Source organism: Hippocampus bargibanti, linkage group LG01, assembly GCF_051943395.1.
Source record: "Hippocampus bargibanti isolate YZ-2025 linkage group LG01, ASM5194339v1, whole genome shotgun sequence".
NCBI classification, from domain to species: domain Eukaryota; kingdom Metazoa; phylum Chordata; class Actinopteri; order Syngnathiformes; family Syngnathidae; genus Hippocampus; species Hippocampus bargibanti.
The window spans coordinates 32,065,822-32,084,712 of NC_142734.1; the positions used below are offsets into that span (position 1 = coordinate 32,065,822).

An 18,891-nucleotide genomic window follows, 5' to 3' on the forward strand; every position below is an offset into this window, starting at 1 on the left:
CTGACCTCAGTACCACTTTAGTGTGGCTGTCACTCGACATCTCTATCGCCGTCTCATCTCATTTTCTAAACCCCCTTCTATATTGAATAATTCCTTGGCATTTCTCTCCAGCTGGCCCGCGGATGATGACAACTCAGGCCTTGCGGCTCGCTCACCCGAGTTATGTTTCCTATCACCGCTTAACCTCACCGGTTATGGCAAATGCCCGTAATGGAAAGAACATAAATAATAATAGTAGTTGTAATAATCCATCCATCCATCCATCCATCCATCCATCCATCAATGCATCCATTTTTTGATCCGCTTTATCCTCAAAAGGGTCGATAACCGTTCTTTTACCAAAAAAAGGGTCTTTGAATTAGGAATAAATCATGTTAAATTTGATCCAGGTATATCAAAATGAATGTATTTTGAGAAAAAAAATGTGAATGAAGTCATCAAGATCCAAAAGCAAAGAACTAAGACAATGGACGCCTGATGCTCAAATGACGACGGACAACATCATGAGTAAGAGAAGATAGAGGACCGATATTGGATGTATTTGCCCATTTTCTTTGAATCCGGTTGCCATGGTGCCACTCACTCTCTCATTCACTTGAATGCTTCCCGACACGACACAATGGTACACACGAACACACGCACACGAACACACACACAGAGCAGTCGATGAGGCATTCAAGCTTGCTGGCTGTCATCTGCGAGAACTATTAATAATGCCACGCTGTCTGTTTTGGAAAATCACCACAACCGGGACCTTTATCGTGTCGATACAGTTGAACCATTCCTGAACTGACCGTGTAGTCCAGATAGCTATCGAGCTAAAATGAAGGATGATAGCTAATAACTAAAGCACTCTAAATAACTGAACAAAACCAACTTAAAATAAAACATAAAGCTAAAAGCAACACCTTATCAAAACACAAAACAACAATAAATTAAAATAGATGAAAATTTTTGAGCTCTAAAAACTGTTTTGTACCGAAAAAAAAGCTTCATAGCTAATGGTATTTGTTTTTGTGGCTCCCCCCTATTTTCTGCTGTTTTGTTGTTGTGTTTTGCACTTTGGGGCCTCCGTAAGATCGAGCCGGCCACGTCGTTTTATGTGGCCCGCTCCAACTGCAAGTTTGTTGGTCAAATATGTCCCAAAATTGCTGCATGTCTTCACTATCAATGAAGTTGAGAATTGAGATACCGGGATAGGTAAGTCATTCGCTGCCATTCCTGAATTAATTCGGGAATTTAAAAATGTGATGTGGAGCGCCATTCCTGATTTTTTTTTCTTTTTTTTTTTCTTGCGGATACCGATAAAGCACTGGTCAGACCTCTGGTGATGTTTTTCCCTTCCACGAGGGGGCAGTATTTGCCTTTTGTGGTTTTTCTCCTTCGCAGTCCCCCATGTCAAGCCCATGTTTTGGGCTTGACTAATTGCCGTCGTTAGAAATTACTGCCGCATTTCGTCCCACTTTGGTGATCTATTTTAGCTTTGGTTACAACGCGTACATAATTTTACATCGTGATCCACAATACGATTGGCTGTACACCGGTTCAGGGTATCCCTCAGTAACTACTGTTCAATAAATTGCATCCGGGATTGGTTTGAATTTGGAGGTTATAGCTGTGAATGGCTGTTAATGTTAAAAGACTAAAATAGCAGTCCTAAAAGTTTTCTCTGTTTGTCGCCATGCTCTCAAATGTTAAAAGCAGATGATGAATTCACACTGCATGCCATGTTTGAATCACTGGCGAGAAGAGGTTTCCATTGAGATTATTACTTTTGGCTTTCTACTTTGCATGACCTTCCTGCCTTAACAATAGGATGGTATTGTCATTATATATTTTTTGGTCTTTTTAGAGTGGCCATAATTAACTCATACACTGCCATGACCGAATTTATTCTGGAATTGAAAAGCGTGACGTGGAGCTCCATTCTTGAATTTGTTCAGGTTTAGTTTTTTCTTGTGGGGTTGGGGGTGCCGATACAGCGCTGGTCAGACCTCTCGTAATTGTTTGTCATCCCACGAGGGGCAGTATTTCCCTTTTGTTCAGTCACCCCCATTTCAAGCTCAGTTAACTTCAGACCCATATAACTTAGGAGTTAACTCTTTTTTTCTGATGAAAGAAGAGAGTCTAAGGTTTCTTACGCTGAATTGAATATTTATGTTGTCCTATAACTCAATATTCTGTGAGTCGTTCAATTTGAGTGAAAATGACGAAAACCCTGGCACTGGAGTGGACACATTTTTGTACATTGTCTGGCAGTGAATGAGTTAAGAACGTGATTTTTGGGATCAGTAAGAATCTTGTAAAAGAAATCACTGTATATATAAATTTTTCCGATTATGTATATACAAAAACAACATTTCAGTTTCGTTGCTTGATCTACTGCATAAAAAAATATTAAAGGATAAGAACATGAAAACAGGACTTCAAGTGTTGAAATAAATGTGAGCAAAATGTCATGCATCTCAACTATACTGTACACCGTGATCCTTGTGACACCATGTCAGACACTTCCGTCTGCAGTTACCAATACAATAAACAAATACTATTCTTATGTCACGTGTGTTGTAAATCAATGCCCAGGTTTATAATCGGAATCATCACAAGTGATGTCACTTGTGATGATTCCGATGCTTCATTTTTTCCCCAGGTTGTTTGTGACTGACGATGCCATCATGAGCCTTGATGCACCACCCCCTCGAACTACCCACCCGCCCACTGTTCACTAATCTTAAGTATGAAGAGTTATAGTGCCATTGACAGTGTTATATATCCTCACTTCACCATGACATTTCTTTGAAAGGTTGATCCCAAACTAAAACTACAAGTGAAAGCAATACAAATACCAGAGTGGCATTTTTAAAGGACTGGAAAGCAGGATCGGTTTCTCTTGTGGGTTTCAAAGTATTCGTCCAACACTTGCGACCAGACACTTGAGATTCCATCTGAAGTATCAAGAGGAATACACTTCGCAGCACTTTTGGCAGACACATTTTAAAATCCAGAATCGACAGCATGTTTTGATGTTTTCCGGGTACACCAACTTCTTCTTATCTTCCAAAGACGAGCATTTTGAATGCGTGAGTAAGAGTGGTTATTTTTCTGTATGTGCCCTTAAATTAGATTTTCGTATTTTAGTGATCAAAATAAGTAAAGAAAATAAAAATTGAGAAAAAAAAAACATTTTTTTATCCGTGATACGATAATGTGAATGATTTATTGGCCATGACACATTAACAGCATAATGTGACACCCCCACCCGCTACTTTAAAAATAGGACTGATTTCTCATAAAACTTTTATTTATTTGTCTTTTTAGAGAAGCCATAATTCTTCTGGGATCACTAAAAATCTTGAAAATGAAATGATCATTGAAGCTCTCCAATTATGTTATTTAAAAACAACGCATTTGAAATTCAATGCTTTTTGCAGTTTTCACGTACGCTTACGACCACATTACAATAACAAGCACAATATGGCACTGGTGCTCAAAGTTGCAGTTGTCAAAATATGAGGCCCTCGTTTAACAGAGTACAGTAACAACACCTGCTCGATGTGATCAGTGTAGATGAGGACGAAGTGGAACTGGATCATCAGCAAAGCTCATGTCTGCACATTTAGAACATCTGAACATGTCACAGTGTGTATTTTTCGACAACGCTTATCCGGTACGGGGTCGCGCGGGTACTATTGGAGCCTTTCCCAGCAGACTTTGGGCAAAAGGAAAGCTACATCCTGGACAGGGCGCACATCGAGGTGAACTACCAAACACACCCACTTCAGATAAATGAGCGGGAATTTAGCCCATGCTGCCTGTACACAAGTCAGGCGAGTGCACCACTGCACCTTCAGCAATTATATTGTGATTATCATGTTTTGCTGTTTTGGTTATGAATGTAGAAATGAGTGGGACTTCAGCACTGTTTTGTTCGTGCACAGTTTTTCAAAATGATTGAAAGATACACAGTTGCTTGATCAGCTGATTTTGGCAACTTTTCCAAAGAGGGAAAATTTCAAAGTGGCCAACAATTAGACGCCGGTGTAGACTGCTGTTTCAAATCCTCTTTCTATGTATGTAATATGAAACATCGACCAGCCGAGGGTGTTATGTTTGGAAAAGAAAATGCATTTATGTTACAGACAATACGACGAAGTACAGCATTTTACCTCTGAACTGGTCGAAATTGTATTTCAGCTCAGCCTATGGATGATTTACAGACGTGAGAGCTCACCACTGTTGTTATGCTTTCCGCCTGGGCTGCATGCTTCTGGGAGATTAGCACATCGAGTCATTACAGTGTTAACTGCAGCGAGACAGACAGCTGGTCGAGACAAACACGCACGCGCACGCACGCACACGCACGCAAACACGGATTTATGAAAGAAACACCAATTTACATTTGAATCAGGGAAACATACTGATGAAGAAAGATCTCAAATCTGAAATGTTTAAATGTGAAATAAAGAAATTGGCTCACACAACTTTAGAATGGAGAAGCAAATATACGTTATAAAATTAACAACGTACTGAGTCTAAAACGCATTTGGGACGCTCCTAAATTGTATCTTGTGTCATTTTTTTCTTCCACTAGATGGCAGAATACGAAAGACGAATTTTTCTGCAGAAGCACCACACTCTCGTTGATGAACGTGATTTATTGGATTCTAAAAGTTGAAGGAAAATACAAATTAATACGCGAAATGTGTCCCCCCCACCCCAAAGACCTTAACATTTACAATAGTGCATGCTATTGTCAGTGCAAGTTGAGGGGTTAGTAGTTTTTTAATGATGGCTCTAAATTACGAAACTGCTAAATTAGAGATGGATTTCATTTGAACGCAGGTTTAATGAAAACAGGTATGATTGACAACACAGTCTAGGCAACTAAAATCACTTCATGCCTCCTTTACTTCAACAGCCAATCAGATGCTATCAACCTAAAACACGTTTAAGTAATTATTAAACAAGTATATATAATTTAACCTTAACATGAAAAACAATATGGTAATAATAATAAGCAAGTTTACAACATAATACATTCTTAAATTAATTATCTATTCTCGAAGAAGGAGCCGTTCTCCCCCTGATCGAGCGGTGGCACTGTGCTGCAAAAAACTCGCGCTGCTCTTTTTCAGTCGATCCACCATTCATTGTGACAATACAATTTTATTATCAAGAGATGATGAAGAGAACATTTTTAGACAGCGAGTCAAAATAGTTTATTATATAACAGTATTCACATATGAGGCACTACCTCACATTTATTATAGGCACTGAACTACATCACTGCTGTAGGGAACAAACCCCTTCCAGACACATCATCATCAGTGTGATTGACCTGAATGAATGACAAACTCAAATGCAAAAGGCGTTCATAATAGAACCGGCGGAGTAGCTTGTGTCCTTGTCTCAGTTATAAACGAAAAAGACGATGCCGGTGAGGTCGTGGTTCATTGGTTTGACTGAATAACCCCCCCATAACCCTCATGGAATCCATTTGAAAGCCACATTAATGGGGTGTGTCAGATTTGCATGGAGGCCTCCCATTTGCACACGACACCTTCAACTATTAAGCAGATTAATGCACTTAACTGGACTCTGAAATACATTAGCCTTAATTCAACTGATACATCTTGAACACAACCAAAAGTGTCACAGTCATCTGTTACACCAAGCACAACAAATAATAAATTGCGATTGCTACAATGTAATGCAATGAGAGACCCCGTCTCGTTTCTTCTCTTGACATGCGGTTGGGTTAAAAAAATATTCCTGGTATGCAGTTACAGTACTTTGAGGAGCTATTGAGTCGTGTTAATTATTATTGTTATAATGGGGTTGCACATTGAAAGCACAGATGTACAATTACAGTAAACGACACACAGTGGGGCATTTTGCTTTCTCGCCTGCTTTGAATTATTTGAAGAGATTACGTTTTGCTGAGGCTAGTATAGTTTTTTTTTTTTCTGTCCGACCAATTATGGAACTGCTCTTTGTCGAGTGATCCGAGTAAAATGTGCTTCACATCTCAGTGTGACCTATGGGAACAATTGCCAGAGATACTGTATGTGTGTGTGTGTGTTTTTTTTTTTTTTTTTGGGGGGGGGGCGGGGTCCTGTAATTAATGCAGATTTCAGAGATTAAAGGTGCATGTTGCGAGAATCAAACCGAAATGGATTCAAATTCAGGTTTAAAATCTTACGTTGGAATGACGAAGTTTGAATGAATTTAAGATGCTGCAAAAATGTTACAAATTAATTCATTCACTGCCATTTGTGAATTTATTTGGGAATTGAATGTGTAATTGAATATGACGTGCAGCGGCATTCGCGAATTTGGTTTTTCTTGCGGGGGTGCCGATGAAGCGCTGGTTATACCTCTGGCAATGTTTTTTCCCTTCCACGAGGGGCAGCATTTGCCTTTTGTACAGCTTACCCCACTTGCACTCATCTTGCTCCAGAACCAAATAAACTAAAAATTAGCTTTTTTTTCCTGATGAAAGAAGAGATTCAAAAATTTCTTACGCCGCATTGAGTGTTTATGGAGTCCTAAAACTCAATATTCTGTGGGTGCTGGAATTTGAGTGAAAATAACAAAAACCCTGGCACTGGAGTGGACACTTTTGCACATTGTATAAGTTAACAGCAAGAATTTGCGAAATCTCCATTATTATGGAATTTGAACATATGTTTCAAAAACATCAATGCTTGTCAAAAAAAAGTATACATAGTTTTGAATTGAGGTCATATTTCCTGAACTTTAAATTACGATGATGTCCTCATGAATTCAGATATTCAGCATATCGGCATACATTGACAAAGTACGCAGGAAGCAAAGCATTACTCCACCCATCATTGTCAAGATGATATTGGAATGACCACACCTCCCAGCATGCCCATCTCATTATTTTCTGAACACTTGATCCAGCAGCAGTCATCATTTCTACAGACAAAGATCACACAGTAATCGATGAAAAGGTTTCTTCAGCCGTCATCTGTACTACTATGAAGGTGTCGGATGTTTCGCTTCTTATCCAAGAAACTTCGTCAGCAAACATCAGAAGCGAAACGTCCGACACCTTCAAGAAGTACAAATGACGGCTGAAGAAACCTTTTCATCGATGGACCACTCCTGTACGACTGAGAGCTTACACAGACGTATCACACAGTAATAGTTCACTGAGGACCACAAAGTACTTTTTTTCATCCAGTTTTGTATCATGTTCAGGGAAACGGTACAGAACAGCAAACGAGAGAAATCACAAAAAGAATTGAAGTCCACTCTCTCACTTCCTGAAACTTGTCCAAACTAGCTTCATTAAACGCTGAGTCAAAGTGAAGTGTTCATTTTGGCTCACATCATCGAGCCAGATATTGAATTCAATGCTCGCTTAATTAAAAAAAATCATCTCAGCGGCGGGTAAACCATTGTGCTCAAGGGACATGTTTATAAATAAATAATAAAATAATAACGATTTTATTTTATGGTGGAGCAGAAGACAACAAAATGTGCATTTGTGTATGTACTCAACAGTACATACACAAACACACATTTAATCCAATGAATGACGAAAAAAACATTCAAATCCCACTGACAGTAACAACATTGGTCCGAAACAAACATAAACACTACATAGATATTTTCTAGATCACTTTTTCACATCCATTATCAGTAAGTCTCCCTCTCAGAGCTTGAGTCATCTAAGTGGAAGTACATGTAAAGTGACTATAAAAAAAAAGATGGATAACACTCGGTTAACTTGATTGAGGTTGTCTATGAATAATTTGTCATAAAGACCTGAAGGGGACTCATACATTTGTTTCTTAAGACACGTTTGAAGATAATTGCTAGACACGTGCAAAGACTGAGAACTAAATCGTACAATATTGCGGGCTGTTTGTTCATAGATGCGCATTTGGGACTTACTGCTCGTCTTTGCTTAGTTTAATGTCTTTTTTTTTTGTCTTTGCTCAAATAAAACCGAGATGATTTGACAGTTGACAGGAGAGGGTGTTTTCAAATTGGCTTCGACCCACACTGAATCACACTCTTATTCCTCAACAGCCTGCGAGAGTTGGCACCAGTACAATTTTAATCCGATGAAAACCTGCCGCATAGAGCAAACTAGATCCATAAGCCATGATGGATCAGTGGGGGTGTGACAGACATGCGCCCCTACCGCATCCCCAAATAAAAGGAAAGGCTTACATTTTTTGGGAGGTGTATTTTTTTTCCATACAGAGAAAAACACAAAATGAAATTAGACAATCTTCTTTTCCTTTCGGCTTTTCCCTTCAAGGGGTCGCCACAGCAAATCAGTGTCCTCCATCTTTAGAGGTTTGATCTGCATGTTTGTTTTGGTCAAGCTTTTCCGGTCGGATGCCCTTCCTGACACAACCCTCTGTATTTATCCGGGCTTGGGACCAGCACAAGAAGACCTACGTCCCTTTGTGGCTACAGAACAAGCAACTCGCTCAGTAAATGGCTCCCAAACACAAAATGGTCATCGGCACAGCAACATTCAAAAAAGCAAAAACTATACTCAAAATTTGATGACAATGCTCTGATCTTATGAAATTAGACAATGAAAGGATAAAACCTTACAATCATCGAATGTTTGACAGAAACATGCACAGAAACAGCAGTGTGCTTGCAAACTGACACAATGAGTCAGCCTCACAACCTCACAATTGCACATCCCCGCACTGAAAATATATCATGATTGTGTTATTTTTCGTTTTTATTACTTTGGCAGCATGACAACATACTTGTATGCAACATCAAAGCGCTAAAAAAACATTATTTCACTTGAGCTTTTTTTCCTGTAGTTGTTTCCTTGATTCAAATGTATTATGATAGCTGTGTGGAAAATGATTTTGCCTCCGTCATGAACATCCACACTGAGTGTACGCGTGGTCTGATTGTGCTGCGTGAACTGCACCCGATGCAATCAAATGGTGAACACCAAAAATAACCCACAGTCTTCTGGCACCAGCGTCATACGCACCCCGCAAACGAGATAACAAGATCGCTCGGAAATTTATACTGCAACCGCCAAGGAAAAGCGCACGTGTGCACGCATGTGCTTCTGGTACTTGTCTTATCTTTCCCTCGACTCAAGCGTGTTTCTTTCACTTCTACCTATTGAAGACTGTGTTTGAATTTAGTATTCTTGTGATCAGAAAACCATAATTTTTAATTACAGTAGTCACTTGAAATCATCATATGAACTGTAACTACCATTGTCAATTTGCCCACTTATGATGAGAAAATTCATGAAAAGGTGACATGTGTTCTTCTCGTGATGGATACATTTGCATTTATTAGCACAAAAGTTGTTTCAGACCAACTTGGGCCTATCATTGGTTTGTTCCGGATTCATCCAGAAGATGTATCCGTCTTCTTAAAACAAAAAGTAATTTTAGAGAGACCACAAAAGTGCTCTTCATGTCCAAGAATTTGAAGGCACTGGAGGCATTGTCATCAAATGGTGAGTATAGTTTTGCTTTTTGAATGTTGATGTGCCGATTTCTCCACTGCGAGACTATTAAAGGCAAATCCAATCCAATCCAATCCAATCATTTTGTGTTTGGGAGCCTTTTACTGAGCATCTTAAGTTCATAGAGTTTCTTGTTCTGTAGCCACAATGGGACATAAGCCAGTGTCTTCTTGTACCGGTCCCAAGCCTGGATAAATACAGAGGATTGTGTTAGGAAGTGCATTCAATGTAAAAGCTCGGCCAAAACAAACATGCAAATCAAAACACTGAAGATGGAGGACACTGATTCGCTGTGGCGACCCCTCGAAGGGAAAAACCGAAAGGAAAAGAAGAAGAAGACGAAGGAGGCGGTTTACACAAAAGAGTTTCCATTTGCACCACAACCAACGCATCATTGATGTTTAAAACTAAAATGTTTACCAATTGACCACTTCACTCAAACACTAAGAATGAGTGAAAAAAACTATTTACAGTATATTACGTGGAAATGGAAACGTTTTGCACAATTGCATTTGCTGGAGACAAACCTGGAGGGTACAAGTGAAAAAGAGTGTGCCTATGGCCTTCCGGAAAAAGATCAAACAATAATATGCCCACAGGTGTTTTCTCTCTTACTCAATGTCATGCTTCAAAAGGCTGCCCAGTTTACATCACCTTGAGACGATTTATCTATTCAATCCAAAATGTGCTTGATGTCAAGCTGAGGTAATAAATACACGGCGTTGCTTTCATTCATTAAACTGGAAACGGAATGATTGAGTGTATACAAACAAAACGACAACAAAGTGTGCAACAGATTGACAGATAACGTCTCTGTGTCACAGTCGATTGATCATTTCGCTCCTCATTCCTGGAGATCAAATCTATCCAAATAAAATAAAGTAGTTCAGGTGTTTTGGCATTTTTAAGCAAATGAGTGTTTACTTAAAATCTGAAAAACGGTGCTTATATCTTTTCAGCGCCCATCACCAAAACTTTCTACCATACTAACGGTCTATAAACACATATATTTCAATTTTGAGTAACTCACAGTTACCCAACAAGGTTAACTAGCAAAGAAGTATTTAAAACCCTGGATTAACTAATTCACTGCCATTCACGAATTTATTCGGGAATTGAAAATATGACGTAGAGCGCTATTCGTGAATTTGTTCGGGCGTAGTTTTTTTTAATGAGTGCCGGTAAAGCGCTGGCCATGGCCTCTGGCAATGCTTATTTTTCTTTTCCACAAGGGGGCATCATTTCCCTTTTTTCCATGTTAGTGCTTTGTTACAGCTTCAGCTGTTGTTAAAGCGCTATATCAAACAACATGAATATATATAATATATATATTGCATTTTATTTCGGACACCCATCCTCATTTCAAGCTCATATAACTCCAGAGCCATAAAATGTAGGAATGTATATATTGGCTGTCAATTAATAACAAATGGCTGCTAGCAGCTGTATACTTTCATTCCTTTCATCACTTTGCTGCTGTGAAATGTAAATTTCTCCACTGTGAGACTAATAAAGGCATATCCAATCCAATCCAATACTGAGACCCATATTACTGAGGTATTAACTCTTTTTTTCTGATGAAAGAAGAGAGTCTAAGGTTTCTTATGCTGAATTGAATGTCATGTCTGTATGTCATCCTCAAACTCAATATTCCGTGGGTACTTCAATTTGAGTAAAAATGACAAAAACCAATGGCACCGGTGTGCACACATTTTTGCTCATCGTCCGGCAGTGAACGAATTAATAGTACGCACAAAGACGTACACGTATTTTAATTTTCCCCATTTCCCCCTACACCCACCTGGGGAAATCCAATCACTACTTAATTTCAAATTTAGCAACAATCGAGGCGGGTGTTGGAGGTGGTGGTATTTAATCCTGTCTTAATATAAATAACAGAGGAGAAAATAACCTTTGTCTTGGATTAAATTTGACCCACTTTTACGTCCATTTAAGGTCAGCCTCCCGTGACCAAATGATGGATCAGTCCAAAATGGGGGCGGGGATGTTTTCCAGTACTTGCCTTGCTCAAGGACAATCAACACCACGATACTGTCACTGCCTACAAGGCCTCACAAATCATGACAAGAAAGCTCAAGAATTAAAACAAAGTGTCCCCACAACCTCGTTGTTACGAAAATAACAATAAAAATAATAAATCATATAACTTTTTCTGATTGCTGATGCAGCAGGTAGGGGTCTCGATACAGTTATGGCCCTATGTTCCTTTAAGAACCAGAAAAGTACCCTGCTTTTAAAAGGAAAAATGTTCAATAGATCAAAGGTATGTGTCTTCACATACTCTGTATGAGTGCCTGTCTACTTTTTGACTTCCTCGGACTCCCCATCTTCCTCTAACATGTGCAAGGAAGACAAGCTGTCAGTTTTATCTTCTTATCTGTGGCATGCAACCTTCGCTGTCCTTGTATTTATTCATCCCGCACTGTCAGCAAGTGTCCCCAGATGCCTCTTTTCTTTTTAAAAATGCTTGCCGAATGTGTAAACCATTAAAAGGAATCTGTCGGTCGCACAAGAAGTTTGAAAAGTATGAGGATGATAGCCTCCACATCCATGCGACACATTTCAGCACATAAGAATCGACATACTATCCTTGACGGTGCGGCTTTCCTCCGTTGTGAGGATTGCTCTCGACACCCGGGTCACACAGTTTCCTGTAAGCAGAGCGCTTCCATGGCATTGCTCGGTCCCTGTGCCACTCCCCCGATGACGAAGAGCATGCTGGCGGTCTGCAGGAGAGCTGACGAACAGCGAGCGGTGGGCATGGCCGCCACATATTCCCAACGTCGCTTGATCGGGTTGTAGCTCTCGACCGAGCCCAATGGTGACGGCTCATTGCCTGCCAAGACATACCATAATTAAAACAAAGCAATGAAAAGAAACAAATCCTTCGTGAAAGCACATTATACATGTGTATAGACCACAGGTGGCAAAGTCGAGGCCCCGGGGCCAAATCTGGACTGCCACATCATTTTATTCAGCCTGTGAAATCAAATGAAGCACATTTGAAAGCAAATTTGATGTTCCTGGATGGCCCATTGGCAAAAGTGAATCCATGAAAGTGCAAAAACAAAGGGTCGATTTCAAGATGACACGTGTTTAAATTTCCCAAGTCGTCAACCAAGTGTTCTCATTTTCCCACTCACTTTATACTTTCCACTTTTCTTGCACTCTCACGGCTCAGGTGTAAGCTAAAGCTGTCATAGTACATCAGGTACGATCACGTCGTGTCCGTTTCCATGGAGACTCGCATCATACGGTGAGGTTTATTGTGCGATAGTGACGACATTGCCGGGACTACTTGATGATTTGTTCTTTTGATGAAAACACACACGCACATGCTCTCTTCACGTTGGTCAAAGGCTTGCCGTCATCGCTTTGATTTGTCGGCCCACAGATGTCATGTCAAATCTCCAGCTGCTCCTTTTTTTCTCTTCCGTGAATCCCATTCCTCATCTGGTCCTTCCTTTTTGTTGTTTTTTTCTCAAGTTCATTTTGAATTATCCTTTCATTTTACTTATTTGTTTCCTGTTACTGTATTTGTTTCCATCTGTTTCTGAAGTCGCTTTTACGAACTCTCCACTGATCTGAGTCCAATCTCATTTTGCTTCTTTCCTCTCCAAGGACTGTTGTCTCCAATGATCTTCTATCTATTCAGCCCTAGTATTTTGTTTAAATTAGGGCAAGGCGATAAATCAAGAGCGATATTTATGGTGACAGACACATGATTAACATCAACATAAGAAAGATTTGATCAAATAGTCGATTTTCAGGAAGAAAACCATTGGCTCCAATGTACCGTTTACCGTTAGATTTGTTGGACAATCTGAGTACAATAGCGGATTTGGCATGCCGACTCCCCACCCGAAGAAGAGAGCAATCGATATTGTATACTAACAGCATTTTTTGAAGTATAGTATATAAATCAGGATTATTATTATTGTTATTATGTTATATATACAGTAAAGTCTCGTTATATCGATATCGGATATATCGATAGTCCCGGTTATATCGATACTATTTCTATGCACGCACGGAGAAAATTACATGCAAACAGGGTCGGATATATCGATAGTCCCGGTTATATCGATATTTTTTCGGACTCCCTTGAATATCGATATAACGAGACTTTACTATATATATATATATATATATATATATATATATATATATATATATATATATATATATTTTTGCACCATCCACCCAGCCACAGACCACTTTATTGTCATTACGGTCCTTGGGGGGGGGGGGGGGTGATGGAGCCTATCCCAAACATCTTAGGGCACTATGCGGGAGACACCCTGAATTGTTTGCCAGCCAATTGCAAGGCACACAAAGACAAATAACCTGTCATTCTCAAACTCACCCTGAGGGACAATTTGGAGTGTTAAATTAGCCTGCCATGCATGTTTTTGGAATGTGAAGGAAAACCGGAGGACCCGGAGAAAACCCATGCGGGCCCTGGGACATCATACAAATTCCACACATGGAGGCAGGATTCGAATTCACAACCTCTGCACTGTGAAGCCGGTGTGCTAACCACTCGACTAAAATGGCATCATTTCCGGTGGTCTGTTAAGTGACCTTGAGAGTTTTAAAAGTCGCTTGTATATGACACGTATCATTAATGTTATTATTATTTTTATTATTACTATGATTATCTAATTATCTATATCTGTTGTCACACAATGGTTAGGACAGGAACACAGAGTCCTGGAGCCTACACCAGCGATGAACAAAGAAAATGACACTCCGGATTGGTCGCCGGTCAATCACAAGCCACATTTAGAGACAAACAGCCATTAATGCTCACATTCACACCATCACTAGGTGGATTCTCACTTTTATGGACCGACGTCAGCAATGACCCGTTATGTTATTAATGCGTGTGTATATACGTGTGTGTACATTAATTAGAATAGAAATTCATTTAACCTTTTCATGCACCCCGTCAGCTGATAGCATGATAAGCTGTCCACTGCAGTGACCGTTGTCCACGAAAGGGTTAAATTCAATATCGGGATAAGAAGCTCCTCATTGAGGGGAAGAAAAGCTCATCTCTGATTAATTGCATCGCTTACTCACGCTGTATTTACTTGAATACATTTTGTTCAACCAAGGAGAAAATGCAAAGTAAATGGAAAATTAATTTGAATTTTGAATGTGTCTGAATTTGAAGGGTTCGATTCCAGGTCCATCCTTCCTGTGTGTAATTTGCATGTTCTCTCCGTGCTTGCGTGGGTTCTCTCTAGGTATTTCGGTTTCCTCCCACATTCCAAAAACATGCATGGCAGGTTGATGGAAAACTCTCAATTGTCCCTAAATGGGGATTGTGGGTGCAGATGGTTGTTTTTTTGTGCAGTATGGTAATATGAAATATGACACATTTGTTAACATTTGGCATGTTTTGAATTCACTTCATTTTTGTGTCCCATGAGAATGAAAATTTGAGAAAAGCGGAATAGTGGCATGCAAAAAAGAAAAAAAATGTCCAAAAAGTACTGACCAAGACCACCAGCCGCAATAACCCGTCCACCTAGACAACCAGCTACAAAATCCGCCCTTTTCTCTCGCATCTTTGATGTTCGACTGGGTTTGATCCAGAGGCCTGACAAAGGTGAGAAAGAGGACAAATAGATTAATCCCGAGTTATCGTTTTTACCAAAGAAACATATCTAGGTTTTACTTTGCAGACCTTGCGACTTTCTATTTCAGACTGTCACTCACTCCTCCCACCCAATTAATCAAAACATAATAGCTCAAACTAGCAGAATGTCATTTTTGATATGACTGACCCGGAAGCCAATAAAACCTAACAGAGATTCTCTTTTTGAATTTCTCTTTGCTCTTTTTCAGATGGATTCCGAAAAAAGGTGCAAGAGCTCAGCTGTTATCTCATTTGTGCATCGCACTTACAGCCTGCGGAGACTGACTTCCTATGAAAATGGTGACGTTTGGAACACAACACAAAATGCCCGGCGTGTGACCCGCATTGGCAACAACCATAACAACAGCAAGATTTATTTTCTCAAAAAGAGCAACCTTTTCATCCATTTGAGCTCTGTGCATGCAAACAGCTGATCATTTCCTGTTGATATTTCTCCAAATCTACTGTGTGTAACCACCCCAAGATAATCTTTGGGTCGTCAAGGCCGCTCATGTGAGCAGATAACTGGATGTGGTTGGACAGTTGCAGTCAGAGGAAGGAAGGGCGATGCCACGATGAGTTCTAGAAAATATTTTCTGCCAGATCAAGATCGCAAAGTCAGATAACAAAATATCATCACGATCGCTGTAATCCAAATGCATTTGGACAACTGCGGAAATGCGGGTGAACTTAATCCTCTGATGTTATTGATCAACCTGTGATCGAGTCACTAATTTGCACCACTTATGATAATTAAGAGAGGTTCCAAAGTACTCCTGGTGGACGGGCACCTTGTACATGTATTTGACTCCACGTGAGGATCCAAAAGGGACATTCGTTGGACAGATGATCCTTGACACAGCAATTACATGCAACTCGGTCATCTCAAGCGGTGCTGCGGGGGACGTTCGAGAGAGCGGGGTGCAAGAAATGCACTTTGCACCATTCTGCTAATGGTTACATTTGGTCATGCAGATGTGCCTCGAGGCTAACACGATAAGTACAAGTTGCCATCAATCGTTTCCACGGTCACATGGCGGAACTCTGCGTGATAAACACATTACAGTGGAATACTTTGAATGGTTTTCAATGCCAGACATGTGCAAAAATGTGTCCACTCCAGTGCCAGGGTTTTTGTTTTTATCATTGTCACTCGAATTCCAGGACCCGCAGAATATTGACTTTTAGGACTACATAAACATTCAGTACAGCGTTAGAAACCTTAGACCACATGTGTCAAAGTCAAGGCCCGCGGGCCAAATCCGGCCCGCCACATCATTTTTTCGGCCCGCGAAAGCAAATCAAACTTGTTAAATTCCATGATGATTGCTAAAATCTGAGCCAAAATTTCATATTTTTGGATGTCAACCACAATAAAAGTCATTATTCTTGACTTCAGATTTGAAAACGAGTTATTCATTAATTTGCTGTGTGCTCTATATGTAATATTTGAAGGGATTTAAACATTCTAATGGGTTCCCTAAATTCATAACGGCCCTCGAGAGGAAACCATAACTACAATGTGGCCCGCAGCAAAAAATGACTTTGACACCCCTGCCTTAGACTGTCTTCTTTCAGAAAAAAAGAGTTAATTCCTAAAATATATGGGTCTGGGGTAATATAAGCTTTGATAGCAGCTGTACAAAATATAATACAATACCTACATATTGGATTATATAGCTTTTTAACGAAGGTTGAAGCTGGAACAAAGTGCTAACATGGACAAAAGGCAAATGCTGCCCTTGAAGGGAAAACATTGCCAGTGGCCATGGCCAGCGCTTTATCAACACCCAAGCATGAAAAAACAAAACCTGAACAAATTCGGCAATGGCGCAGTACGGCATATTTTCAATTCTCGAATAAATTTGTGAATGGCAGCGAACGAGTTAATTTGACCCCAGAGCCTACAAGCTAATCCTCATTCGGATGCATGAGACGACTGCAAAAAAAAATCAGTCATTCCAGCCTCCCGAGTCTTGTACGAGAAGTGCGAGCTTGCTAAAGGAAGTGACAGAAAACCTGAGTTCAGCAAATTGAGCGTTAGAGCCCAATGTGTCGGGATTCCCTATTTGCATCTGTTCAGGTTGTAGGTCAAGTATGTGTGAATTACGACCACTGTACAGCATGAAATTAACTTCTTACCTTAAATTGGTCAGAAAATTATTATTTACGACAAATATCGGCAATAAGTTCATAGATCTACGCTAGTGATGCATACACAGACGGAAGAAGGTTCAATGAACAAATTATTTCTTCTGGATCGCGTCGAAAAAAGAAGCGAGTCAGACAAGCAGGTGAAGCTGTGTATTAAGTCTTATCGGCTGTTTTCTGCAAATATAAACCAATTTCTTTCAGTAATAGTAATTACGTCGCATATACATTTTGTTGTCCCCAAAATATTGCGTTTGAATCTGTTACCGCTCTCAGTCGACAAAGTCGTTCTTTCAGCAGATATTTATTTGGGTCGTGATTCATTAGGCACACTGCGCTGGCGATGCAAGTACGGTTTTGTTGCAAAGAATGCTGCTCTGACAAAATAAATACAGAAATGAACTAAAATAAAATTAAATAACAATTTCACTGCATCCCATCTGACCTCAAAGTTCGGGTCAGCAATGCCTAAGAATCAAAGCAGATTTTTTTGTTGAATGCAGTGACTCCCAACCTTTATTTAGCAAAGACATATTATTTTATATTTGAAAAATTGAATGCAGCACCACGGGAAAAAAAGCGGAATAAAAAGAGGATAAACATATCCATGGATAGCTTTTTTGGCATATAATAGGTAATTTATTTGTTCTGTCGGTGACACTAATACTTTGTGTTGGGGGAAAAATATCACTTGACTAAAAGCTATAGTATAAATACCATAAAATAATACTTGATGACAACCATAATTTGTACAATCTGTGTCCAAAAGCAGTCGTGCATGAGCGTGTCTCTTTTGCGGTAAACGCAGAGGGAATTTCTTAGAAAGTGTACAACACAGAGCTTTGGCCACAAAGGGGAAACAGCATCAAGGAAAAAAATCAGAAGAAATATGTTTGAGACAAAAAGACGACCAAGGGAGAGAGTGCAAATATGCCAACCCACAAAGAACAGATTTAGACTTGTGAGTGTCTGACAGCAGCCGAGGGGCGTTCTTGCTTCTGACAGTATGTACCTCTGCTGTCTCCTCTCTCCACAATTCTTACGTTGTAATTATTTAGGAGACGGCGGATGTAATCAGCGGGAACAAATTTGATACACTCTCTAATCATGGGATAATTCTAGCGCTTACTCTCGTGAAACGAACAACAGTGAGGATGAATACGGTTGTTTAAAAGCGCACGTGGATTGCACTGAGAAAAAAAAGGCACTTTACAACTTGTCTGGGCTTGATTTGTGTGATTTTTAATTGCCAGATTTGAATTCTATGCATACACATTGTCAGCAGTGAAAGATAAAGAGGGGCGAATTGAAGTGGCCTTACAATAATTAAATACATGTGATTTAATAATAAAGAAAAAAAACAATATTATTAAATGAATGAATAAATAAACAAAAACAATAAAAAACGAATACAATAGAAATAAACATACATACAAATAAATATATAAATACATGTGATTTAATAATGAATAAAAAAAAACTATATTTTTAAATGAATGAATAAAAAAAATAAAAATAAATAAACATACAAATACAAAACAAATGATGGTTTACCAATCGAGTTATGGAATTG

General features: G+C 39.5%; 1 protein-coding gene across 2 annotated transcripts in view; it reads right to left on the reverse strand.

Moving 5' to 3' along the window:
- Nucleotides 1-11,577: 11,577 nt before the first annotated feature.
- Nucleotides 11,578-18,891, reverse strand: part of klhdc8b (kelch domain containing 8B) — a 51,455-nt gene continuing 44,141 nt past the window's right edge. The window contains exons 7-8 of one of the 2 annotated variants that reach the window (XM_089003811.1): nucleotides 15,027-15,128; nucleotides 11,578-12,356 (exon numbers count right to left, since the gene is read on the reverse strand). In XM_089003811.1, coding sequence (XP_088859937.1) covers nucleotides 12,160-12,356; nucleotides 15,027-15,128 — 299 coding nt within the window. In that variant the 3' untranslated portion in view covers nucleotides 11,578-12,159. The remainder of the gene's footprint in view (nucleotides 12,357-15,026; nucleotides 15,129-18,891) is intronic. The other variant, XM_089003893.1, reaches the window with a different exon arrangement.